Source organism: Podarcis liolepis (assembly GCF_965112155.1).
Source record: "Podarcis liolepis genome assembly, chromosome: 10".
Lineage (NCBI taxonomy): Eukaryota > Metazoa > Chordata > Lepidosauria > Squamata > Lacertidae > Podarcis > Podarcis liolepis.
The window spans coordinates 12,527,175-12,553,385 of record NC_139562.1 but is presented as its reverse complement, the minus strand read 5'-3'; the positions used below and the strand labels follow the sequence as shown (position 1 = coordinate 12,553,385).

General features: G+C 45.8%; 1 protein-coding gene across 16 annotated transcripts in view; it reads left to right on the top strand.

Annotated features, from left to right (window-relative positions):
- The window catches only part of ABCC9 (ATP binding cassette subfamily C member 9), a 93,541-nt gene that overhangs the window by 54,242 nt on the left and 13,088 nt on the right, over positions 1–26,211 (top strand). For 10 of the 16 annotated variants that reach the window (XM_083460935.1, XM_083460934.1, XM_083460933.1 and 7 more), the window contains 10 exons: positions 3,084–3,209; positions 4,321–4,417; positions 6,036–6,283; positions 7,695–7,843; positions 8,403–8,472; positions 9,926–10,083; positions 10,779–10,871; positions 19,646–19,748; positions 22,393–22,500; positions 25,196–25,316. In XM_083460935.1, coding sequence (XP_083317061.1) covers positions 3,084–3,209; positions 4,321–4,417; positions 6,036–6,283; positions 7,695–7,843; positions 8,403–8,472; positions 9,926–10,083; positions 10,779–10,871; positions 19,646–19,748; positions 22,393–22,500; positions 25,196–25,316 — 1,273 coding nt within the window. The remainder of the gene's footprint in view (positions 1–3,083; positions 3,210–4,320; positions 4,418–6,035; positions 6,284–7,694; positions 7,844–8,402; positions 8,473–9,925; positions 10,084–10,778; positions 10,872–19,645; positions 19,749–22,392; positions 22,501–25,195; positions 25,317–26,211) is intronic. The other 6 variants (XM_083460923.1, XM_083460922.1, XM_083460927.1 and 3 more) reach the window with 1 other exon arrangement.

The following is a 26,211-nucleotide window of genomic DNA, read 5'->3' as shown; positions in this document are numbered from 1 at the left end:
GAGCCGGGCTCAGGGCAGCTAACACCAATCAAATCACAGTAAAAACATAATAGGGGGGAAAGAAGGGAGGGGGGAAAAACACCAATTTAAAATACAGGTTAAAATGCAATTTAAAATGCAGCCTCATTTTAAAATAGCCAATAAATCAAGACCATAAGGGGAGGTAAACATAAGGGTCAGACTGAGTCCAAACCAAAGGCCAGGCGGAACAGCTCTGTCTTGCAGGCTCTGTGGAAAGATGTCAAGTCCCGTAGGGCCCTTGTCTCTTGTGACAGAGCGTTCCACCACGTCGGGGCCAGTACTGAAAAGGCCCTGGCCCTAGTTGAGACCAATCTAACCACCTTGCGACCTAGGACCTCCAAAATGTTGTCATTTGTGGACCTTAAGGTCCTCTGCGGGGCATACCAGGAGAGGCGGTCCCATAGGTATGTGTGTCCTAGGCTGCACTGGAGTATGCACTGGAGGTCCCATCAAGACTCTGACATCACCCCTTTACCTGGAAAATGTTGGTCACTTCTCCTACCTGGGCAGTTATCTTTCCACAAGGGCCAACATTGATGCTGAAATCCAGCATTGCCTGAGCTCTGCGAGTGCAGCTTTCTCCCAATTGAAGTGCATTAGCAAGGAAACCAAAATGCTTGTTTACAAAGCTATTGTCCTACCAACCTTACTGTATGGTTGTGAAACATGGACCACCTATAAACGCCATCTGCAACTCCTTGAAAGATTCCATCAATGGTATATCTGAAAAATGTTAACATCACTTGGGAAGACAGGCGAACTAATGCCAGTGTACTGAAAGAAGCAAAGATCACCAGTGTCAAAGCAACGATTCTTCAGCATCAACTTCATTGGACTGGTCATGTTATGCCGATGCCTGATTATCATCTTCCAAAGCAACTACTCTATTCCAAACTTAAAAATGGAAAGCGTAATGCTGGCGGGCAACAAAAGAGGTTTAAAGACTCTCTGAAGGCAAATCTTTAAAAATGTAGTATAAGCACTGATAACTGGGAAACACTGGCCTGTGGGCGCTCCAATTGGAGAACAGCCTTTACCAAAGGTGTCATGGGCTTTGAAGACACTCAAACTCAAGACGCAAGGGAGAAACGTGCTAAGAGGAAGGCATGCTTGGCAAACCCTCACCATGATCAACTCCCACCTGGAAACCTATGTCCCCACTGTGGAAGGACGTGTAGATCCAGAATTGGCCTCCATAGTCACTTATGGACTCACTGTTAAGACTGTGTTCATGGAAGACAATCTTACTTGGCTACGAGTGATCGCCAAAGAAGAAAGAAGAAGACCCCTGTGAAGCTAGCAAGCAGAACATGATCCCTGTGCCCACTGCAAAAGCATGATGCTGGACTAGATGGGCCACTTGCCTGATTCAGCAGGTTCTTCTCATGTTCTTATGAATGCATGTCTGACGCTTGGAATTCATCCTTATTTGTTTATTGCAGTTATACCCCACTTTTTCCTTCAAGGAGCTCAAGGTAGCATGTGTGGTTTTCCCCCATCTCATATAATCCCCACAATACCCCTGTGAGGTGGGTTTGGTTGAGAGGCAATGGCTGGTCCAAGGTCGCCCAGTAAAGCTTCATGACTGAGTGTCGGTTCGAACTCTGGTCACTTAGGTCCTAGTCTGATGCTCGTAACCAATGAACCACACTGCCTTCACTTACAAAGTTTTCAGGGTTGGAGAGATCCTCCTGCTCAGATAACTGGTTAAGAAGACCATCCGTTGAAGAGAAACGATGCTGGTTTCAGGCCGGATCATCTCAGGGCTCTAGTGTGCTGATTTAGCACATCCAGTCCCCGCACGCAACCCATGAGCAGACCATGCTAATCTCCTGGTAGTCTGGAATCATAGAGCAATTGCTGGGTCATCAAGGTCAGCAGTGATAGCACAGTCCAGATGGGGCAGGAAGCACGCAATTTGTTTTCCAGACGCTGTTTTCTGTATATCTGATTTTGTGCTAAGGCTCTGAATGGGTCTAATTGGAAACTTGCTGAAGGACCAAATTATATATGTTGTTGAGAGGTGGGGAAGAAGTGCAGTGAAAATATGCCCTTGCCTAATTCACCTTTCCTGAAACAATGTACAAACTGAAAGGCAGGCATCCCTTGATATTCATGCCTCTCCAAATTTTGCAGGGCAGTACTCCACCCCCACCCAAAATAGGGAACTGATAGGAAAGAATGGATAAAAATGCATGTATCCCTGCAAAAAAAAAAAAAAAAAAAGCATTACATTAGGGGACATGACTTGCAAAATATGCATATTAGATAAATTTGCATATAACGTGTGTATATTAGGAGAAATGCACACCAATGTGCAGACAGTTTTTCATAAGGATTTTTTAAAAAAGCAAAACTTAAACTAATGCAGAAATGTGGTTATCATAAGATCAGGGAAATGGGAAATTGAGAGAAAGTAAAATTTGCACACTCACCCATCCCTTGGGTTGTTGAATTTCCAAATTAGCACATCATTAGGAACCTAGAAGGGACGCCGGTGGCACTGTGGGTTAAACCACAGAGCCTAGGATTTGCCGATCAGAAGGTCGGCAGTTTGAATCCCCGTGACGGGGTGAGCTCCCATTGCTCGGTCCCTGCTCCTGCCAGCCCATCAGTTCGAAAGCATGTCAAAGTGCAAGTAGATAAATAGGTACTGCTCCGGCGGGAAGGTAAACGGCATTTCTGTGCGCTGCTCTGGTTCGCCAGAAGCGGCTTAGTCATGCTGGCCACATGACCCGGAAGCTGTACGCCAGCTCCCTTGGCCTATAGAGCAAGATGAGTGCTGCAACCCCAGAGTCGGTCATGACTGGACCTAATGGTCAGGGGCCCCTTTACCTTTACCTAGGAACCTAGAAAGCTGCCTTATAATGAGTCAGACCATTGGTCCTTCCAGTTCAATAGTGTCTACACTGGCCAGCAGCGACTCTCCAGGGTTTCAGGCAGGAGTCTCTCCCAGACCTACCTGGAGAAGCCAGAATTTGAACCCATGACTATCTGCACGTAAAGGATTTGCTTTGCCAATTGAGCTATGGCCCTTGCCCCTTCCTTCTCTGTCTCCTCAGATCATTGCCATGAAGGATGGCACCGTGCTTAGAGAAGGGACCCTGAAGGACATCCAAACTAAAGATGTCGAACTCTACGAACACTGGAAAACGCTGATGAATCGCCAAGACCAGGAACTGGAAAAGGTAACGCAAACAGCAGAGCTCCATTCAAGACAAGCTGTGGATCCATATTTGGCACACCATATTGACGCGGGTGGCGCTGTGGTCTAAACCACAGAGCCTAGGGCTTGCCGATCAGAAGGTCGGTGGTTTGAATCCCCGCAACGGGGTGAGCTCCCGTTGCTCGGTCCCAGCTCCTGCCAATCTAGCAGTTCGAAAGCACACCAAAAATGCAAGTAGATAAATAGGTACTGCTCTGGTGGGAAGGTAAACGGTGTTTCCGTGTGCTGCTCTGGTTTTGCCAGAAGTGGCTTGGTCATGCTGGCCACATGACCCGGAACAACTGTCTGCGGACATAAGCCAGCCCCCTTGGCTAGTAAAGCGAGATGAGCGCCGCAACCCCAGAGTTGTTCGGGACTGGATTTAACTGTCAGGGGTCCTCTACCTTTTTATTGACCTATCAGGTGGCGTTTCCTTAAGGGGGAGCAGAACTCCTTTCCTCTTTTGCCATCCAAACGTGGCTTTTGTGCTTGCTTCACACATGAAAGCATTTCTACCCAGAATGTCACTTCAGGAATTCGTCAACAGATGATCAGTTGATGTGTTTTGTCCATTCTTGGCTACCACATTTCACAAAGGATTGGAGTCTACCGAAAACCAGTCTAAAATGCACTTAGCACCAGAGTTAGCTGCTAGCTGCACACCAGCTAGTCAGAATACACAGCATTCCTCGTTCCTTCATGGACTTGTTATTTATTCGCTCCAGTTCTTGGGGAACAACTACCCCTCACCGCTGTCCATTCTGCTCTCTATTGTTCTGGCCAGGGTTGGCCCACCTGAAAGGCAAGGTGAGACATCTACCTTAGGTGCCAGATCCACAGGGGCAGCAGATCCAGCCTCCAAGTTTGACTAGATGATCCTTGGAGTCCCTTCCAACCCTTCAGTTCTATGGTTATCCCATTTCAAGGGGACATTCTAACCAGCCAAAAGCACTTAAAAGCACCAGGAGCAGAGAGCCTAGTCCGGTGTGGTTAGAAAGGCCTGGAAAGTTGCATTTGGCTCCCAAACCTGAAGCTTCCTACGTCTCACCTAAGTAGTCCTTGCAGAAGTTTCATTTTTGAAACCTTGATTGTAGGATATGGAAGCTGACCAGACCACCCTGGAAAGGAAGACTCTCCGAAGAGCTATGTACCCAAGAGAATCGAAAGCTCAGCTGGAAGATGAAGATGAAGGTAATGATATACCCTATATTGACTGATTGATTGATCCTTTGCTTAAAGAGGGAGAGAGAGAGAAGAATTCAATGAATTAATTCAATGAATAATTTTTGTCTCCATGTTTGCATTTCCTTAAATTAACACATGGAGTTGAGCATTATCCACATAATTTATCAGTTAGTTTGTTTAGAAAAGCATTTCTCGCTTTGCTATTCCAGACTATGCCTTCACCATATTTAGATGTTTCAGTGTATCTGAAGAAGTGTGCATGCACACAAAAGCTCATACCAATAACAAACTTAGTTGGTCTCTAAGGTGCTACTGGAAAGAATTTTTTTATTCTGTTTCGACTACAGCAGACCAACACGGCTACCTACCTGTAACTATATTTAGAGGGACGTTATAGCAATATATCAGTAGAACAGCTTCTCTGTATATATGGTGCTTGAGCAGTAAAATATTTTTATACTGCTCTTTGCATTCTGAACCAAGGGCAAAGTTCATTCTGAACTCCTTAAGTAAGATACCTGATAGTCATGATCAAGTGAAAACAACATATTCGTTGTCTGGTTTTGGCACATTTTTGACAGATATGTGAGATTTTTGGCTGCCCAAAAGCTGAGAAATTTAAAATTGAGTGAACTGCAAAATTTTAGTTGGATAATATAATAATAATTTAATAATAATTTATTATTTGTACCCCGTCCGTCTGGCTGGGTTTCCCCAGCCACTCTGGACGGCTTCCAACAAAGATGAAAGATACACTAAAATGTCACATATTAAAAACTTCCCTGAACAGGGCTGCCTTCAGATGTCTTCTGAATGTCAGGTAGATGTTTATCGCTTTGACATCTGATGAGAGGGCGTTCCACAGAGCGGGCGCCACTACCGAGAAGGCCCTCTGCCTGGTTCCCTGTAACTTGGCCTCTCACAGTGAGGGAACCGCCAGAAGGCCCTCGGAGCTGGACCTCAGTGTCCGGGCAGAACGATGGGGGAGGAGACGCTCCTTCAGGTATACTGGACTGAGGCCGTTTAGGGCTTTAAAGGTCAGCACCAACACTTTGAATTGTGCTCGGAAACGTACTGGGAACCAATGTAGGTCTTTCAAGACCGGTGTTGTCTCGGCGATTGAAATGTATTAGTTCCGTTAACCTTATGTATTCTAATATTCTTTTCCTCTTTTAACCTTTTGTACATTACTATTTCTGGTATATTTTAATGTAAAGATACATTTTGGTTGATGCTGGGATGGTTGAAACAACAGCAATAAAGAATATGATTAATATAAATCTGTTATTTTTACACACACACATATAACTTCATGAAAATACATTTTTAATTATGCATTTGTTCACAAAATACATATTTAAATACTTATTTCATCTCGGTGTCTTTGTTTCTAAATTTATTCTACCCTAAAATGTGTAATTTATTTATTTATTACACATTTTGGGTACTTTTCCCAGTCATAAAATTCAGGGAAGTGCAAAATCTGAAGAGCAGTCACAATCTCATCCATGTATTTAGTCCAGGAGGTGTGAATCAGGTCTGTTCACATACAATGTGGACCGCCCCTGCTTGCAGCTGAGACACACATGCCAGATGAACTGACTAAGTTAAATTTGTGACCTAGCAGAGGAAGAGGAGGAGGAGGAAGACGATGACAACATGTCAACCGTCATGAGACTTAGGACAAACTTGCCCTGGAAAACCTGCTGGCAGTACCTCACCTCGGGAGGGTTTCTCTTACTCTCCCTGATGATCTTCTCAAAATTGCTGAAGCATTCGGTCATCGTTGCAATTGATTACTGGCTGGCACAGTGGACATCGATGACTAACAACGGCAAGGCATTGTGTTCCACAGAGGAGCCGGCCAGAAAGGTAGGGCAACATGCAGAGGTTAAAGCGGTTTAGGGTTGATAAACAGGTTTATGGTTTGATAAACAGATAAACAACCTGCAGGGTGGTCCAACGCATGGCCTGAAGGCTGGGCAAGGAGGCCCTTGGCTTTGGGAAGGGGGCATGAGGGCCCTGACAGGGTCCAAGAGTCCGCCACCATTCTTCAACCAGCCTAGTTAGTGCTTTCCCAAATTTGGAAGGAGGCATACCCTCCAAAATTCCTGAGATGAAAATAGGGACATTTCTCACTCCCCCCCCAATTGGCACCCCATTTTTGTCCCTCTCCCCACCCGTAGAGCATTTTCTCCACCAATGGGCACAGCACACATGCCCTCCACCGTCTTGAGAAAACCCCATAATCCCCATTTTATTTTATTTTTGTCCTTTGTAGATTTACAAAAAGATAAACACATACCAATAAATACATTTTAGAAAGGGGGCAAGATTAGACATGGATGCACAAAGCAGTTTGTGGAGAAGGAGTATGTCTGATGGGAGGGTACAGTCTATGGAGAGTCCTGAGGGCGAGATAGAAAAACACAGTGCTCCATTCAGCCCCTAGGACTAAGGCTCACCATCACTGAAGCAAAATGAGACACTTGGGGCTCACTGCTGGACTGGTATGTTAGTCCTGCTTTTTGCCCTTGTATTACCCCACTGCTTAGAGACATTCCTTCTAAGGTAATTTCAGCAGTAATATTGTGATCTAGTTTTGTATCTCAGCCGTATTCCCACAGGCGCACACAGGAGACCAGAAAACTTCGTTCTTTCCCCCAAAGTGCTATAAAAACATTCAGTTAATTTGAATAGGAAGTGCACAGAGTCCTAAAACAGAAGTCTTTGGAACTATGACCCACCAGCTGGACTGCACCGCAAAACTAAGCATGTCTTTGAGGGTGCTTCATAATCAAAGGAAAATTAAGTTGTTTCCCAGCAGGGGCTGAAGGCTCTGTCAGTGTTGATTCTCTTTGTTGCTCATTTTCCCAGTCTTAACTTCATGTCTCTGCATTTTGCAGCATTTTGCACATTATTATTTTTAAACAAACCTTCCTGAAAATTCATGAGGATTTTAGTGCAAATTTAGAATTATAATGTTATTGTATTATTTTAACAATAAAACATGTTTATATGCAGTTTTGAATAATGTGTACATTTTTGCAAGCAGTTTCCCCCTAATTTATGCTTTTTTTTTGCAAACTGTGTTTGACTGGTGTACTACATCGAAAAATTCAGACCATTGTGAATTTCAAAATTTCAGTTGACATATTGTTCTGGAAAGTGTGCATTTGATAGATTCCGCCTTCAATGCATACCAAATTGCATGCTCTGCTTCAATCCATACCCTACTTCTCAGGATGAGAAACCTGTCTTCTTCCTGCCCTTGTTTTAATAGACTTGCTACGTGGCTGTGTTCAGCATCCTTAGTGGCGCAGGGATTGTCCTTTGCCTGGTCACGTCTTTGACTGTTGAATGGATGGGCCTGACAGCAGCTAAGAACCTTCACCACGATCTCCTCAACAAGATCATTCTTGGACCAATCAGGTGCAGTGAAAATGAAACGAGTCACCTTTAGGACCCATAGGCAGATAACATAGGGCTTGTGATCAAGTTGCTAAAGAGGTGAGGCTTTTCAGCAACTCCTCACAAAAAAAGGTGTTTGCTCAGACTGAAGAACTGCGCCTGGAGCAGTAATTTTATAGAGCCAGGCAGGCTCCTATTGGCTCCTCAAGTCACCTGGTCTGGCTGGGCTGATGAGCTGCAGTCTCCACTCTTGCCATTACCTAGGTGGCGTTGCAGCTCAGTGGAGACCAGGCCCTAAGCACCCTCAGCCTCAAAGCTGCCATGATGGTATTTGGGTCAAGGTGCCTTGAGTTCTGTTGCCAGAGAGTCCAGCTTGGATCGCCTAGTACTTTATGTGGGAATAATTCAGGAAGCAGAAGAATATAAGCACTGATCTCTTCTTCTTCTTCTTCTTCTTCTTCTTCTTCTTCTTCTTCTTCTTCTTCTTCTTCTTCTTCTCCTTCTCCTTCTTCTTCTTCTTCTTCTTCTTCTTCTTCTTCTTCTTCTTCTTCTTCTTCTATATATTTTTGCCATCTGATAGATTCTTTGACACAACACCCTTGGGGCTGATTCTCAACCGCTTTTCTGCCGACACAAATATCATTGATCAGGTAAGCTCATTGATCTCGTCAGGTGGTCCAGAGCCTTTATTCCCCCACTCCCACAGGCCAAAATATATGGGACCAGAGATGACTGGCATTTGTCAAAAGTTCAAAGGGGGCCGTTGCAGCAAACCCCTTCCACGTCCATTCACAGGTCTGGGTTCAGACCTCATCTGCAAGCTATCAAAGTGAGGCTCAGCTGATGGGCAGTGACAGCAAGCACCCACAGTTGTGCTAGGTAGTTCCTGATGAGGGAACTCCTCACTGCAGCTACTACCTGTGGGACTTGCTGCCAGAGAAATAGGGGGTGAAAACAGGAGGGTAGTGAAAATGGAAATGCATGTCAACTTACAGATTTGAAAATAAGGGACCAGCAGCCTCGAAAATAAGGGATTAGCAGCCAAAATAAGGGATTTTCAGGGCACAGGTATGTTCAACCTGAGCCCCTTTGAGCCAAAGGCAGAAAGCCCAGCCAGCAGCCAAACAAAGCTTCAAGAGGTGGTTCCCACAGCACAGCAACCCGGCAAAGGGGATACAGCAAGGAAAACCACCATCACCTCTCCGCTGGGAAGCGCTGAGCAAAGGCGAGTCCCCAGGCAATGTGGCCGATTTGATCGGCACAAGGCGTGCAAGCTCCACCCCCCCAGTCGTTCTTAGACTCCTTATTGGGTGAGCAATGCAGCCAAGCAACACAGTTGGAGCCTCCCTCCTCCTTGGCCGGCAGGGAGGGAGGGAGATGAGCTGCTTCCTTTGAAACCCAGGAAATGTAAGGGACATCATCAATAAAGGACAGCAGCGGGACACGGCATTGGGATAAGGGACTTTCCTGCCAAATAAGGGACGGTTGACAGCTATGGCATGCACAGACAGTAAGATAGTTTTCTCATAGAATCATAGAGCTGGAAGGGACCCTGAGGACCACCCAGTTCAGTGGTTCTCAACCTGTTGGTCCCCAGATGTTGTTGGACTACAATTCCCATAATCCCTGAGTTCTGGCCTTGCTAGCTAGGGGTGATGGGAGTTGTAGTTCAACAACATCTGGGGACCCACAGGTTGAGAAAGGCTGACCTAGTTCACCTCCCTGCAATGCAAGAATATGCATCTGTCTTTTATGGAGATCTAAGCCTACAACCTTGGTGTTTGTCAGTACCACACTCTAACCAAGTGTGCTACCCAGTCTTTTGAGGTCCCATGTCCCCAAATCTGAAGACGCTAGATGTTAGCTAATGAGGTCTGTGTCTGGCCAGTGTCTGGTTAGAAGAGCGTAGAGGAATCTTGTAGTTGTATTTTATGCCGCCTCGGGAGTTTTTACCTAAAGGCAGCATTGATACGGTCAAAAGAGACGAAGAAGCAGGCCACCTCAAGTTCTATGAAGGAAGAATGCTATAAATGAAATCGTGAATAAACGAACCTTTAGTAGATGTTGTCCTAATCTAACGCTTGGAAATTATCTTTGGTGCAGCACATCCCCCCGACTCTGGAGTCCCTCTCGCGGTCCACGTTGCTCTGCCTGTCTGCCATCGGAATAATTTCGTATGCCACGCCGTGGTTCGTGGTCGCTCTCGTGCCCCTGGGGATAGCCTTCTATTTCATCCAGAAATACTTCAGAGTTGCATCCAAGTAAGTTTAAAACAAAAACAAACAACCACCCCAAAGATAGTCTTAAGTCCATAGCTATTGGTGTTTTCCATTATAATTCCGATGCTTGTAGCTGCCGCCAATTAAGCAAAAGCAAGTTTTAAATCAAGGGTGGAAAACCACAGGACCAAGGACTGAATATGGCCCTCTGGCCCTCTCTACCCAGCCCTCAGGATCCTGCCCAGCCCACCACACCCCCTTTCCGGCCACATAATTCACTAACCCTGCTCTATGTGACCCTCTACTGCAGTGGTTCTCAACCTGTGGGTCCCCAGATGTTGTTGGACTACAACTCCCATCATCCCTGAGCTCTGGCCTTCCTAGCTAGGGATGATGGGAGTTGTAGTCCAACAATATCTGGGGACCCACAGGTTGAGAATCGCTGCTCTAGTGACTTCACCCGGCTGGTAGGTGTCCTTGAATGGAAGCATCTCTCTTTCCTGAATGGGGAGCGGCCTGTGTCTGGCCACACCCATTTGGGGGCATATGCACCCTTGGTTTGTGTCCCCTGGGAGGTTTCCCAGGAGAAATTGTGGCCCTCAGGTTGAAACAGGGTTCCTGCTTTAAAAGAGTGAGGTTGTTTGCCATTTGCTGACGCTCTTTCGTTTTGTGTTTCCCGTTTCAATTTCCACAATCTGTTCTTCGCTATTTACATACCTTCTTTCAACTGGTGACAGGGACCTTCAGGAACTTGATGACAGCACCCAGCTGCCTCTCCTCTGCCACTTTTCAGAGACGGCGGAAGGCCTCACTACCATCAGAGCATTCAGGTTTGTAAACAAGGACTTCCCTTTATAGTAGGTGCTGGTTAAAGGGACCCTGGGAAGCTCGATCGGTTCAGCTGCCAACTGGCTGTTTGCAGGCCAGGCTCCTGCCAAGTGAGAGGCGAAGGCAATCCATAGGCAGCACAGACAGAAGCCAGAGCAGAACCCCCTGTCTACTTAATGTAGCTAACATGGCAGCCTGGACTACAACTCCCATCAGCCTCAGCCAGGATGCTCAGTGGGCAGGAACGGTGGGACTCATAGCCTTATCATTTTGGAGGGCAGCATGTTGGCTTCCCCTGGTCATTGGCAGAGGAAGAGGAGTGGGGGGGAGCGCACCGCCCCTGCCAGTGCGATACCGGTGGGGTGCCATCGCGGCTGCCACCCCACCTGCATTGGGCACCCCGCCTCTGCAGGCAGCATGCCACGCCCCCAGCACACGCGCTACACCCCTGAGGGCTGCAAGCCATGCCCCGGGACGTGTGCCAGCCCTGCCCCGCCTGCTCTCCACACCCCAGTGCTGCAGCATGAAGCTCCACCCCTTTCCCTGGTTCAGACAAAGGTTGGGTCAAACTTATAAACTGCCACATTTTGGGGGATGTGTGTGCAAACTGTGTGTGTACCCCCCTTTTTTTGCAGAATGCAAATTTTTTACTTTCCCCCTCTCAACAGTAGACCTAAAAATCTAGCAAAGTGGTTTGCCATGTGGCAAAGTGGTCTGGTGTTCCTGCAATGCCAGTACAAAGTTTCATTGGATATCATAAGTAGTTATGGATAGGGATAGATGAATCTGCCCATTTTGGTCTCTCCTATTTTCAGTGTCTGCATCCAACAGATTTCTTTTTTTACGGCACATTTCTCCTTATACACACATTATGTTAGAATTCCTGCTCCATGATTGCAGTCATGGGATTGTTGTCTATCACATGACTGTGTATGTTTTGACTCCACAAAGTGGGAAGTGACGGAGACAGGATGTTTGTGTTACTGTGTTCCGTGAAGTGGGACTATTGTCCTTTGTTCTTTTTCTCTCTGCTGTCTGATGCTAGAGAGAGAGGGAGCCATGTTGTAGTACTCTGTGTGTTTATATGTAAATAAAGTAGATTAGCCAAAATGCTGAGTTGCTGAGGTCTGTCACACAAGCTGCGAAGACTCTGCGGATCCCTAAGTATGCCAGTGTCTGTTGGCATCGTTCGCTGTGATGTTCGGATAGAAGAAAGCTTTTGAAGCTCCCGAATGATCGACCAGGAGGGAGGGAACATGCCAGTCGGGCATGTGTCTCTGCCAGGGTCCTACTCGAGTGTAGGACGAGCTCCTGAAACATTATATATAAACAATTTGGAATGCATGGGGTGTTAGGGGAGGGCTATTAGCTCTGGTAGGGGGCACATCATGCTCCTTCTGGGGTTGTTTGTCCACCTTTGGTCCCCACCCTGCACTCAGCTCTCACCTGGGGCTCCTAGAAGTTGTCAGCATGTGGCACCGGCCACACCCCAGGAACAACGGCTTTGATTGGCTGGCTAAGCCAGGTGAGCAGACAAGGCCAACGGTCCAATGGTCAAGAAGGCAGTTTTTGCATATAGTGTAGAGCAGCGGTTCTCGACCTGTGGGTCCCCAGATGTCGTTGGACTACAACTCTCATCATCCCTGAGCTTTGGCCTTGCTAGCTAGGGGTGATGGGAGTTGTAGTTCAACAACATCTGGGGACCCACAGGTTGAGAACGGCTGGTGTAGAGGGAAGTGAGGGGCAGATGGAGCTCGTCAACCTGGGAAGGCAGGCTATCTAGGAGATCCTAAACCTCTGCTGCCTTGCGAGTTAAGCCTGAGAGGAAGTGATCTACTCTACCAACAAGCAGTTACTAAAAGAGAAGGAATCGGTGAGGAGGAAGAACAGGTTTCCTTTCTGTCTATCCGCACCTACACTGGTTCAGGTAACAGTGCAAGCATTGTTGCTTTGCTCTCAACAATATATGCATTTTTATACTTATGTCTGGGTGGAGAAGTAAAGGTAAAGGGACCCCTGCCCATTAGGTCCAGTCGTGGCCGACTCTGGGGTTGCGGCACTCATCTCATTTTATTGGCCAAGGGAGCTGGCGTACAGCTTCCGGGTCATGTGGCCAGCATGACTAAGCCGCTTCTGCCGAACCAGAGCAGCAAACGGAAATGCCGTTTACCTTGCCGCCGGAGTGGTACCTATTTATCTACTTGCACTTGGACGTGCTTTCGAACTGCTAGGTTGGCAGGAGCAGGGACCGAGCAACGGGAGCTCACCTCATGGTGGGGATTCGAACCGGGTATTCTGGGTGGAGAACTGAGTTGCAATTTTTTATTTTTTTTGAAAGCATGTGTTTTGATGGATTAGCCACGTTTTGGTTTCGGGAAATGTGAATTAAGGAGTTTTGCATTAAAATGCAGATCAAACAAATCTCTGCTCCATCCTTATCTATGGAATTCCTCTCATCCTGACCAATATTTTCAGATGGTGTGTGGCAACCTAGATTTTGAACTGCAAACTTAAAAAAAATAATCCTCTGTCTTGGGTCTGTCTCACCTTAATTTCCTAAGATCATTCCATTCCACCCATGCTTTCTAACCAATTTTCTTCCATCCCAGAACCAAAGTGCCCCCCCCCCAGATAAGCCTGATAGTTGCCTCCCTTTGTTCTGAGTTCATTATGTACCCCCTCAAGCAGTCATGAGCTCCCTGGACTACTTAACCGCAATGTTGTACAGGCCAAGTAGACTGGGATTTCGGTGACCTTTTTGTTCGTCATCTGAACAGGATAAAAAGTTAAAGAATGTGCAGAAGAAGGAGCTGGAGGCAGATGAAAAGATGCAGATTGAGTGTGTCAGAGTTTCCATTGTGTGTGTGGTGGGGGGGTGGGGGGGAGGGAAGGGAAGGGGATTGTGGCTGCCAAAGAGCTCTCCAAAGCGGGAGACAGACAATAGCTTTTCGGAGAGAGAAAAAGTAGTTCGCTCATAGTGACTTTGCTGCTTTCGTTGTAGGCATACCGTCCTTTTATCCCACTGCCGAAACAGATTCGGCAAGTTCTTTCTTTCTTACTGTTTGTATTTTTGAGTCTTCATTTTTGTGAACAGTTCTGTGAGCCTCAGAGGAAGCAGGGCACATAAATTTAATAACTGGGCAATTACTTTCTTACCCACTTCCCAGCACTTCAAAGTTTTGCAGACTTGCCAACATTTGTTCACACATCACAGGATTCATTCTGTACAGGGCTGGGGAATGTTTTGCAGCCTGGGGTCCACATTTCCTTCTGTATATCATGCCACATCACCACGTCATTACATTGTCACAACGATGTTGGGCACGCACAGTGCATAGATGTCAACCTTCCCTTTTTTTGCGGGAAATTCCTTTATTCCAGCGCCATTTCCCGATGCTTCCCACTGCTATCCAGGATTTTTAGATATCCTGTAGACTGTCCCCGGGACAGGTGAGGCTGTTGTTGTTGTTGTTTAGTCATTTAGTCTTGTCCGACTCTTTGTGACCCCATGGACCAGAGCACGTCAGGCACTCCTGTCTTCCACTGCCTCCCGCAGCTTGGTCAAACTCATGTTCGTAGCTTCGAGAACACTGTCCAACCATCTCGTCCTCTGTCGTCCCCTTCTCCTTGCGCCCTCCATCTTTCCCAACATCAGGGTCTTTTCCAGGGAGTCTTCTCTTCTCATGAGGTGGTCAAAGTATTAGAGCCTCAGCTTCAGGATCTGTCCTTCCAGTGAGCACTCAGGGCTGATTTCCTTAAGAATGGATAGGTTTGATCTTCTTGCAGTCCATGGGACTCTCAAGAGTCTCCTCCAGCACCATAATTCAAAAGCATCAATTCTTTGGCGATCAGCCTTCTTTATGAAATATTGAAATACTGCCCCTCATATTGAAATACTGCCCCTCAATGAAGCCAAACTTAGATTCACAAAATGCTTAGCGGTATGAATCCCCCTGCATCCCCCCAGAAAAAAGCACTGATTGTGAGTCACATAAGTCCCTCTACATTTCCCCCCTATCCAAAACAACAACTGAGACGCCTTATACCAGCCTTTCTCAACCTTGGGTGCCCAGCTGTTCTCGGACCACAACTCCCATAATTTCTGACCACTGGCCAAGCTGGCTAGGAATGATGGAAGTTGTAGTCTGACAGCATCTAGGAATTACACTCTTATTGATAACGAAGACCCGGGCAGGTTTGTCAATTCAATAATCACCCTGGCAGGAAAAACAAAATAAGTGCTTCCAGGTACATATGTTGCTGTCTCTTACAACCTCTTGAGATCTGAAGCTCTGTTTCTGCAATGGCCAACTGGCCAATCCCTTATCCAGATACCCCAGAGATAAACCTGCAGGAATATGCAGACCAAGGCTTTCTAAGACAGAGTACAGCTTTGCCACCTTAAACCAGTATCTACAGTGGTACCTCGGGTTAAGTACTTAATTCGTTCTGGAGGTCCGTTCTTAACCTGAAGCACCACTTTAGCTAATGGGGCCTGCCGCTGCGCTGCCGCTGCACGATTTCTGTTCTCATCCTGAAGCAAAGTTCTTAACCCGAGGTACTATTTCTGGGTTAGTGGAGTCTGTAACCTGAATAATAATAATAATAATAATAATAATAATAATAATAATAATAATTTATTATTTATACCCCGCCCATCTGGCTGGGCTGCCCCAGCCACTCTGGGTGGCTTCCAACCAAATATTAAAATACAGTAATACATCAAACATTAAAAGCTTCCCTAAACAGGGCTGCCTTCAGATGTCTTCTAGAAGCGCATGTAACCTGAAGCGTATGTAACCCGAGGTACCACTGTACTGGCAATCATTCAAATCATTTCAGTGCTGTGCACCCAGAGATTTTACGATGCGTTGGATAGGCTTCATGTCAATATGTATGCCGTTCATAAATTACCCAAGATGCATCTCATTACCACGCCTTTTGTTGAGTATTCCTATATTCTGCATGGCTTTTCTGTGCTCCAGTTTTCTTATTTTGTCACTGGGTGCTTTGTTTTTTTTGTTGCATTGTGCAAATGTAAATTGTGCTTATTTTCATAGTGGCATTTTTGTAACCCACCTTGGCACCAATCAAGGCTTACTCAAACAGAGCAAAGCTTCCCCTTTCTGAGTATCCTAAACTGGATCAGTTGCTATTGTTAATCAGGCTATTCTTTTGGTAAAAACCGTTCTTGGCTCCCAAGTTTGCAAAAAGCAAAATGGAATTAAACAAAAATGCACCACAAGCACTGCATTCTTGCGATTTATAATAAACCAGTAAAGAGCAATTCATCTGTTTTGACCAGAGCAGAAGTACAACAGTAACGTTTATACAATACAGTCAGCCTCCTGCCAATATTTACAATTTCTTCTAAACATCACTGTAGCAGAGTTGCTGCACTCCAAGCTGAAGCAATACTGGGTTTCTTCCCTTCCTCCTAATGGAGAAATGTATGTATCATGATGAAATGTCTCTGAGCTAGTTTTTGGGAGGGAGGGAGGGAGGGAGGGAGGGAGGGAGGGAGACTTGGTAGTTATGTAAACACCTGGCTCGAGTTAAAAGATGGCCAGCCAGCAGACAGAGTCCAAAAAGAGCATCAAAAGCATGTCATTGGCTTTACAGCATCACTTACTAAATGTTGACCAAAGCATAAAACCCAATCTCCTCCCATCTTCTGGGATAACGGCATTTTGTGATTGGTCTGTCGCGAATTCTTCGTGACGCTTTAGCAGAAATGATCAGAGTTCCAGGTTCTTCAGTGCAGTATATTTATTGTGAGCTATATATACAAATATCTACAGGCTATAATACACAAGCAGTTCATAGTCAAACAGAGTACCTGGCTGCACCTTAAGGCAAATGGGAAGACCTCAAACTCTCTCTCTGACCACACTCCTCTACACCACCACACTTACTGCTGGACAGGTTTCCCTTTTAAACCGATGGCAGCCAATCAACTGTCAGTACATTACTGCCGAGTACTTCTATAGAAGTACATCAGAAGTTGCATCAGCTAGCAAACTCAAGCCTGCAGACTTACTATCTCACACAGCATTCTGTGAATCCCGACATGGTCTTCATCAGATAGCCGGTACATTGGACGGGATAAGGACAAGGGAGGATGTATAAATGGAGGGGTGTTTTCTGGGTTCTTCTCCTCCCACTCATGGGATTTCATATTATCAGTACCTGCCAGGTAGGTCAGAGAGGACAAGCTGTTTGAAGAAACCAGAGGCCTTTCTCCTGGGCATAGTCGGCCAATCGGTGTTAAAGAAGGATAGAACTTTTTTTATGTATGCTACAACAGCAGCATGAATACTCATCGCAAAGTATTGGAAGACACAAGATCTACCCACTCTGGAAGAATGGCAGGTGAAAGTGATGGACTATATGGAATTGGCGGAAATGACTGGTAGAATCCGAGACCAGGGAGAAGAGTCGGTGGAAGAAGATTGGAAGAAATTTAAAGACTATTTTACAGAAATATTGTAAAATTAATGAATGTTAGAATGATGTTTGATTGAAGTTAAGTGGTTTCTAGCTGTAATGATATAAAAGAATATGGAAAAATTGGATTTTTAAATAGGTAAAAATTTAATGTTATAATATATTAAGATTAAAGATCAGGATAATAAGGAGGGAAAGAAATTGCTGAATTAATTAATTGAATTGGAACACAAAAAAGGGAGGTATGAGGAGGTCAGGGAAACAAGGATATGAATGTAAGATATGGAAAGATTGATTTTTTATTTTTCCTTTTTCCCTTTTTTCTGTAAGTGTACTTACTTTTTTATTCTGTATTTTTCTTGTATTTTTATTTTTGTCTTTTACTTTTGCATTTCTTGTTTTTATGTAATTCCTTTTTCTGAAACTTTAATAAATATTTTATTAAAAAAAAAAACCAGAGAGAACACGCTGATGCACTGGTTTCTGAAGGGCTGTTCTCCTGTATGAACCTGTCATAGAACCGTAGAATTGTAGAGTTGGAAGCGACCAGGAGGACCATCTACTCCAACCCCCGGAAATCCAGGAATGCTATAGCGACTGAGCAGTCTGTTCCCTAAAGCAGGGACAGAATGACTGGCCTCCTTACATGGCTGCTCTGTGAATCCCATCTTCCCTGACTTCTAGATGTACCAATAACATCTGAAAGTTCATAGATGTTCCCCATCCCTGACTTTGATCTTTAACTGGGGACCTGCTCTGGGTGACACTGGGAATAAGTTGGGCTTTGGGCCTATTGTGCGGTGGCTCCTTGCCTCTGAAAAACCCTCCCCAAAGAGATCAATGACGCCTGTGCTTCTGGATTAGGCATCAGGCAAAGATTCTCCCCACACTTTTACTTGACTGCTTCCAGTTAGTTCAGTGGTTCTCAAAGGGTGTGATGTGCCACAGTGGTGTGGCAGGAGAGAATGGCAAGTGTGGTGGGAATGTTTCATGTTCTTATGTAGCTGCTTTGTTTTATACTTCCTGGATGTCCCACGGTTATACAGTCATACCTCGGGTTACAGACACTTCAGGATGCGTGTTTTCGGGTTGCACACCGCGCCGAACCCAGAAGTATCGGAACGGGTTACTTCCGGGTTTCGGCACTCGCACATGCACAAAACCACTAAATCACACTTTGCGCCGAAGCGCCGAATTACGACCCGCACATGTGCACACGCTGCACTGCGGGTTGCAAACGCTGTGGGTTGTGAATGTGCCTCCCGCACGGATCACGTTCGCAAGCCGAGTGTCCACTGTATTATAAAGTAGCTGTGTTCTATGTTACAAATCAAGCACTGCTAAGAGTTGTTTCTTTTTGTTTTCCATTGTATTTCTTATCAAGAAAAAAACTGGAGTGGCATGAGCAAATTTTTATTCCAAAAGTGTGGCCCAGAGAAAAAAGTTTGCGAACTACTGAGTTAATGCATGACGCATAGGAAGCAGTCTAATATGTGCATAGTGTTGAGATTTCCATTCCACCTTAAGGAGCAGACGTGTGGAACTGTTGCGTGTCACATGTCTGTTTATATTCCAGCACCGCTTGCTGGGAACTTCCGTTGTGTGTATAGCTTTTGCTTTCCCCCTGTTCTGAGAGAGAGACGACATGTTTCTTTGTCCTGATTTATGATTAATAAATCTGTAGTTGTAGTATGCTTCCACAAGCCTCACGCCTATTCTGTGTGCACAGGTCACTCTGCTGATAGCCCGGGTTGCTGATTTATGTCGGAGCAGAGGCTGATAGTCTTCGCAGCAGGATGGCTGGAAGTAAACAGCCCAGCTGGAGCTTCCCAGTTGGCCTCCCGGCCCTCTGCATGTCGACACATAGAGCTAAAGGAGGGAGTTAGAAAAGCAACACTCTATCCCACTTTTCCTTTTAGCTTTATGATTTGGATCAGGTTGAACATTTTGATGAAGTCGGGGGAAGAAAATAGAAGGAGGGAAGGATAGGGGAGAACTCAGAAGGGAAAAGGTTGCTGAGATTAAACCAGTGAAAACAGTATCTGGGGGGAGGGGAACAACTTTGAGTTTCATTTCCCCAAAAATTTGTGTCCTGAATTTTACTTCTAGAAATATGGCAACCTAAGAAAAAGGGATGAATGTGAGCAAATGAGTGGGTCGCTTTTATTCTGGTTCCTGATCTTCAAAAGGCACTCGGCAATTTGGCACAATCCTACTCAGATTTAGCTGATCTGAATGTTGAGGTTCCACTTCCCTGCAACCTGTGCTCTGTGCGTTGTATCATCAGGATTGCGAGTTGCTAATGTAAGAATCCCTTTGTCTTTCGCAGGCACGAGCCCAGATTTAAACAGCGAATGCTGGAACTGACGGACACAAACAACATCGCATACTTGTTCCTGTCGGCTGCCAACAGATGGTTGGAGGTCAGGACGGTACGTACGCCTGCATCCCTGCCACGGTTTTGAAACCTTAGAACCCGGCAGTTAACTTTTGTTTGATGTGGAATGCTGGGCAAAGAATTATAACTGGAATACATCTGGCTACGAAACACCCACACTTTCATATGCGCCAATCCTTAAAATAGCTCATTGTTATTTCTGCTGAGTTTTCTCCTCGATGAAGCCAAGAAACTTCTTCATTTGCTGCTGCTGGGGGTGATTGTCATTCAGAAGAGAATCTGAGTTGGGCTAGGCTGGGCTGGAATATACTCCCCACCCCCAATCCAGCTATACAGAGGAGAATGAGAGTGTGTCCTCCCAGCTCACCTGGTGAGGTGACCCCCAACTATGCTGCCCCTGGATGTACATGCAAGGCCATAAAGGAAACCAGAAGCTTTGAGTTGAGGAATATCACCTGAACTATTGATTTTAAGAGGCTTCTTTGCTGGTTTCCCAAATCTGCCCAGAGATGGATGGTAGCACACAGGCTGAAAACCCTCCTGAGTTCCTTCAGTCACCAGTTCAAGACCTGCTGCAGGCTGGAGTATTATGTTAGAGCAGTGATAGGCAAACTCAGCTCTCCAGATGTTTTGGGACTACAATTCCCATCATCCCTGACCACTGGTCCTGTTAGCTAGGGGTGGTGGGAGTTGTAGTCCCAAAACATCTGGAGGGCTGAGTTTTCCTATGCCTGTGCTAGAGCCATTGAATGGCACAGGACTGCTGAGGGCCAAACTATACACCCCTGCTTGCCAATGTGGCGCCTATGTTGAGGGTGGCTACCTCCTCCCCACCCCTAAAAGGTAAAGGGACCCCTGACCATTAGGTCCAGTCGTGACCGACTCTGGGGTTGCGGCGCTCATCTCGCTCTATAGGCTGAGGGAGCCGGCATACAGCTTCCGGGTCATGTGGTCAGCATGACTAAGCCGCTTCTGGCAAACCAGAGCAGCACACAAAAACGCCGTTTACCTTCCCGCTGGAGTGGTACCTATTTATCTACTTGCACTTGGACGTGCTTTCAAACTGCTAAGTTGGCAGGAGCAGGGAGCGAGCAACGGGAGCTCACCCCGTCGTGGGGATTTGAACCGCTGACCTACCTTCTGATCGGCAAGTCCCAGGCTCTGTGGTTTAACCCACAGCGCCACCCGTGTCCCTTAGACACTGTGTAAAACATGCAAATTGAAGAGGATCCCTTTTAGTTCTGCTGGATCCAACTTTTAACCAGACCCCATTGTGAATTCGTGATGGTGTGTGTGTGTTGTGTAGGAAGAATTATCTGTACGTGTGCTTTCTCTCCTTATGTTGCCTGGGGGCGGGGAGAGTTACCCAGTGGAAAACAACAACTAAAGTTTGTATGGGATGCCCTCAGAATCCTAAAAGTTCCCACGAGCTCAGAAAGGCTGGTGACCCCTGTTATGTGTTAAATTGGAGTTCTGTGATTGGAACACCAAAGCCATAACCTTCGTCTTGTAAAAGCAGCCACGAGGGACTGAGGATTTGGATGAAGGCCTGTACTAGCTTTTCCCCATTGTGCCTGACTTAACCCTCCCCACCGCCACTGCCACTATGAACCATGGGAGGGGGGACGACGACAGGTTTTTTGTGTCCATAAATTTCTCCTAGTGGCACCTTCTATGGGTGATTTAGATCAGCCCACCAACACAGCACAGGGGAAGAGATTTGGGGGGAGAAAACCCATCTCCTGCAGATGCTGGACTCCTGCTCCTATCAACCCCAGCCAGCATGGCCACTGAGCAGGGGTGATGGGAGGTATAGTCCAACAAATCTGGGAGTCACCGGTTCTGTATCCATCCCTCACAGATTCCACCAGAGGGTTGTAACACGCACATGCACACATGCACGCGCGCGCACACACACACCACACACACACACACACACATTCTTTGCCCAGGCATCTGCTGAATGCTAGGAACTGTATTCCTGCAATATCTGGCGGCACCACATTTGCTACCTCTGCACTTAAAGGCACAGCAGTTGCTGAAAACCTCAGTCACACTCCTGCTCCCCCTGCTGAAACCCCTTCTGCTGTACAATAAGTAAAGGTGCACTAGTGCTTTGTAAGGCAGGGTGAATGTTAAGCAAATAAATGTGAAATCGATGTATTGGATCCACTTAGAGCTTGAAAAGTTCTTTTTTTTTTTAAAAAAAAAGAACTAGTTCTTGTTCCAGTTCAGCGTGCCCAAAAAGGAGCTGGTTGCAGTTCACGTTCTGTTCTTTTACAAAATGAACTAGTTGGGTTTGCATTCAGTTCACAGTTCAATTCAAGTTCATCCAAATCAGCTAAAAAAAATTGGGTCGGCTTTTCAAATGCTACAAGCCGCTGTGCTGAAGTATAAAACATACTTAAGATGTCTAAGGAAGCATTTATTTTCCCTACCAATGAAACTGAAAAGTCTAAGTCTAGCCCACATAGAAGAGAATTAATTTGAAGATGAATCGGAAGTTGTTTAAAGTTCTACCCCAAAATGATATTGATATACGTACAGTTCATCCAGCAATTATGGGACCTGCTTTCAGGTGTTGTTAGAGTTTTTGAACTAATTCAGTGAACTTTAATTTAACTGAACTGTAGCATAAATCTGCCCCTCACCTTTTGTGTTTTGTTTTCTCTCTGCAGGATTATCTGGGGGCTTTCATTGTTCTCACTGCAGCTGTGGCTTCCATTTCTCCAAATGATGGTCCAAAGTCTGGCCTTGTGGGCTTGGGTCTCCTCTATGCATTAACGGTACGTACAGAGGTTTACAGCGCTTGGGCGCAGTTCATTTTGATGAAAGCTGCACCAAACTGAACGAGAAGCTCTGCAGGAGCCAGTACAGATCCCACTTGTTTTGGTGCACTTTGCACAGCAGAATCTGCCGGTGCCTTGCACACTCAAAAACCAAGCCGCTGGGTTCACAGCCACCGTTAAAAGAATAAATATAAAACCCGTAAATGGTTCACTTCCCAACACTCTCAATATTGACAGAAACAATCTTGCAAGTTATGGATTCAAGCCAGGGCCGAGGGAGTTTGGAATGACTTGGATCAGCTTCTGGCTTTACGAGCCAATTGGAAATAATCATAACAAAGTCACTGAGATTCCCAGGCTCTGAATGCTCCCAAAGAAAAGAAGGCAAAAGTGCATGCAAGGACTTTAGCCTTCCCAAATCCAGCTTTCGACAGGGGGTCCACTTTACTGTCCTTTTAAAAAACAAAACAAAAGCAAAAGCTCATTTCCCTTTCTAAAAATCTCTACTTTTTTCCCTGAACCTTTGTAAGGAGCTTTTATAGGACAGCTCAGCTTGAAAGGCAGGCTGGATATTTAGGTAAAAATCAAGTGATGAAATCTGCCTCTCTTTCAGAGTAGCACAGTCACTCATCCTTGCTGTACACAGAATTGGAGTTGGAAGGGACCCCTGCAATGCCTTACAGCAAAGGAAAAGCAAGTCCCTCCACAGCCTGAGGAATTTGCAGTCTAAATTTCAGCAGGGGGAAGAGATAGGAGGGAAGGGAATGGAAAAGTTGGAGGAGGAAGGGATAACTTCTATCTCTTCTGAAAACTGCCTGAGCAGCCCCTCCCATCCCAAGCCTGTAGCCCCTTCTTCTTCCTCTCCTCCTCCTTTAAATTTTATTTTTAATTTTGATGAAGTAATAATCATAAATTAAAAAAATAAAAATATGCACCCCAACACTGAGACCACTCCATTGTAACTATCCAACCTCCCAAAATTTCAACACCTCTTGCGATGGTTTGACCCCTTTCCGTTTTAACAGTACAAACTCTATAAACACCATCTCCTCAAAATCATATTCTGCATATTCCCTTAATGGCACATGCTAATTGAACGTTAATACAGTCATACCTCGGCTTACAGACGCTTCAGGTTGTGCGTTTTCGGCATAGCTGTCAACGTTTCCCTTTTTTAAAGGGAAATCCCCTTATTCCGAATAGGATTCCTCGCAAGAAAAGGGACAGCTATGGTTTTTGGGTTGTGCACTGTGCCAAACCCAAAAGTACCGGAACGGGTTACTTCTGGGTTTCGGTGCTCACGCATGCGCAGAAGCACTAAATTGCGCTTTGTGCATGCGCCAAATTGCGACCTTCATGTGCGCAGACGCAGCGCTGCGGGTTGCGAACGTGCCTCCCGCACGGATCACGTTCGCAACCCAAGCATCCACTGTAGTTATATCACCTCTTTATATCTTCTTCTATTTTATCTCCTGCTTGCCGCCTTCCACTTCCTAGCTATAATAATTTGTGCAGCTGTCAATAAATTTGTGAACAAGTCCTTCACAGCCTGCGAACCTTCCACCCCAAGCCCCTGCTTCTTGTTATAGCCTTGCACACCTGCCCAGGTGTGCAAGCAGTGACAAGAGCCAGGAGCAGCAACAGACTCTGTTCAACTTGATGCTGGAGATGGTGCTCAGACAGCTTGTGAATGGCCATTGGTGACACCTGAATCAAGCCACTGTACGCAGGGTGCTACGAGGTTATACTTTTAAATGTTTCTATGCTATTATTTTTTATTACACTTATCTACTGTCCTTCACCACAAGATCTCAGGGCGGTTCACAGAATAAAATACATGGTTTTTAATTGTTTTTACATGCTTTTAAAAGGTTTTCAATTTTTGTTTTGAATTGTATTGTTTAAGCATTTGGATATATCCTTTAGGAGGAACCGCAGTACACAAATTAAACTAGTAAAAATAGTCAGCGTAAACCCAATGGTATGTTGCTGTTGTTGTTGTTTAGTCGTTTCCGACTCTTCATGACCCCATGGACCAGAGCACGCCAGGCACTCCTGTCTTCCACACCCTCCCACAGTTTGGTCAAACTCATGCTGGTAGCTTCGAGAACACTGCCCATCTTGTCCTCTGTCGTCCCCTTCTCCTTGTGCTCTCCATCTTTCCCAACATCAGGGTCTTTTCCAGGGAGTCTTCTCTTCTCATGAGGTGGCCAAAGTATTGGAGCATCAGCTTCAGGATCTGTCCTTCCAGTGAGCACTCAGGGCTGATTTCCTTCAGAATGGATAGGTTTGATCTTCTTGCAGTCCATGGGACTCTCAACAGTCTCCTCCAGCACCATAATTCAAAAGCATCAATTCTTCGGCGACCAGCCTTCTTTATGGTCCAGCTTTCACTTCCATACATCACTACTGGGAAAACCATAGCTTTTACTATACAGACCTTTGTTGGCAAAGTGATATCTCTACCCAATGGTAGAGATGGAGGCATCACTCAATGGAGACATCACTCAATGGTATAAATCTACACAATCATTGGTTCTGCTTATCCGGTTACCATTTTAAAACGACGACTCTGTCAGCACTGTTCGGACTTTCGAAAATGATGCGTGGATGAATGAAGCCTCACTCCGTCACATTGTACTACTAGCGGCCCGTTTCCATCCTGTGAAATTATCCTATTGTATCATTTCAGATCACCAATTATTTGAACTGGGTGGTGAGAAACCTGGCCGACTTAGAAGTACAAATGAGTGCGGTAAAGAAAGTGAACAGTTTTCTCAACATGGAGTCAGAGAACTACGAAGGCACCATGGGTAAGTCAAAATGCTTATAGTCCTGTTCTTCATGCCTGCTGACTTCACTTCTGCCCCATAGATACAGTCACCATAACTTCTGAAGGAGCACACATCTGTAAAAGCTGTGTGAACTGGCTCTGTTTGTGCAATTGGGAACCTGACTTGATTGCCAACACTTTTCCAGTTCTTTCCTACGTTTGTAGGCTCTTTCAAAGGTTATGCTCAGAAGGTGGAACAGTCGGTGTGGTCCCATTCCTTGATTTACTCATAAGTAAGTGATACCCAACTAAGGATATTGACAAGCTGGAACGTGTGCAGAGGAGGGCAACCAAGATGACCCAGGGTCTGGAAATCAAGCTTTATGAGGAACGGTTGAGGGAGCTTGGTATGTTTAGACTGGAAAAGAGGAGACTGATAGGAGATATGATAGCCATCTTCAGATATCTCAAGGGCTGTCACATGAAAGATGGAGCAAGCTTGTTTTGCATGGCGAGTTCCAGTGGAAATAATGACACATGACACAATTATTAAGGTTAACGGGCTAAATAAGGCCACAACTTTGTTGGTTACAGGTGATGAGCGGTATTGGCTTAGGCATTGGTCCTAACCGACTATATCCGACTTCAGCCTGTCCGCTTGAAGTCCAGGAAGGGTTAGCCACCAGTAGGGGGAGTCCTGCTGATGCACATCAACTAGGAACTCCCCCAGGGTCATCGATAGGGGGTGTGCCTTAGGCCCTCACCTCCCCAGGCTTTGGACAGGGCCACGCCCCCTGGAATCCTTTATCGGACTACCCTTCAATATGTGGGGCAGGTGATGGCGCTACCTCCCCTCTTCCATCTACAGAACTATACCAGGAACAGCTGGCAAAGAGGGAGATCCCCAGCCGCGTTCTGCTTTAACTAGGGCAGGC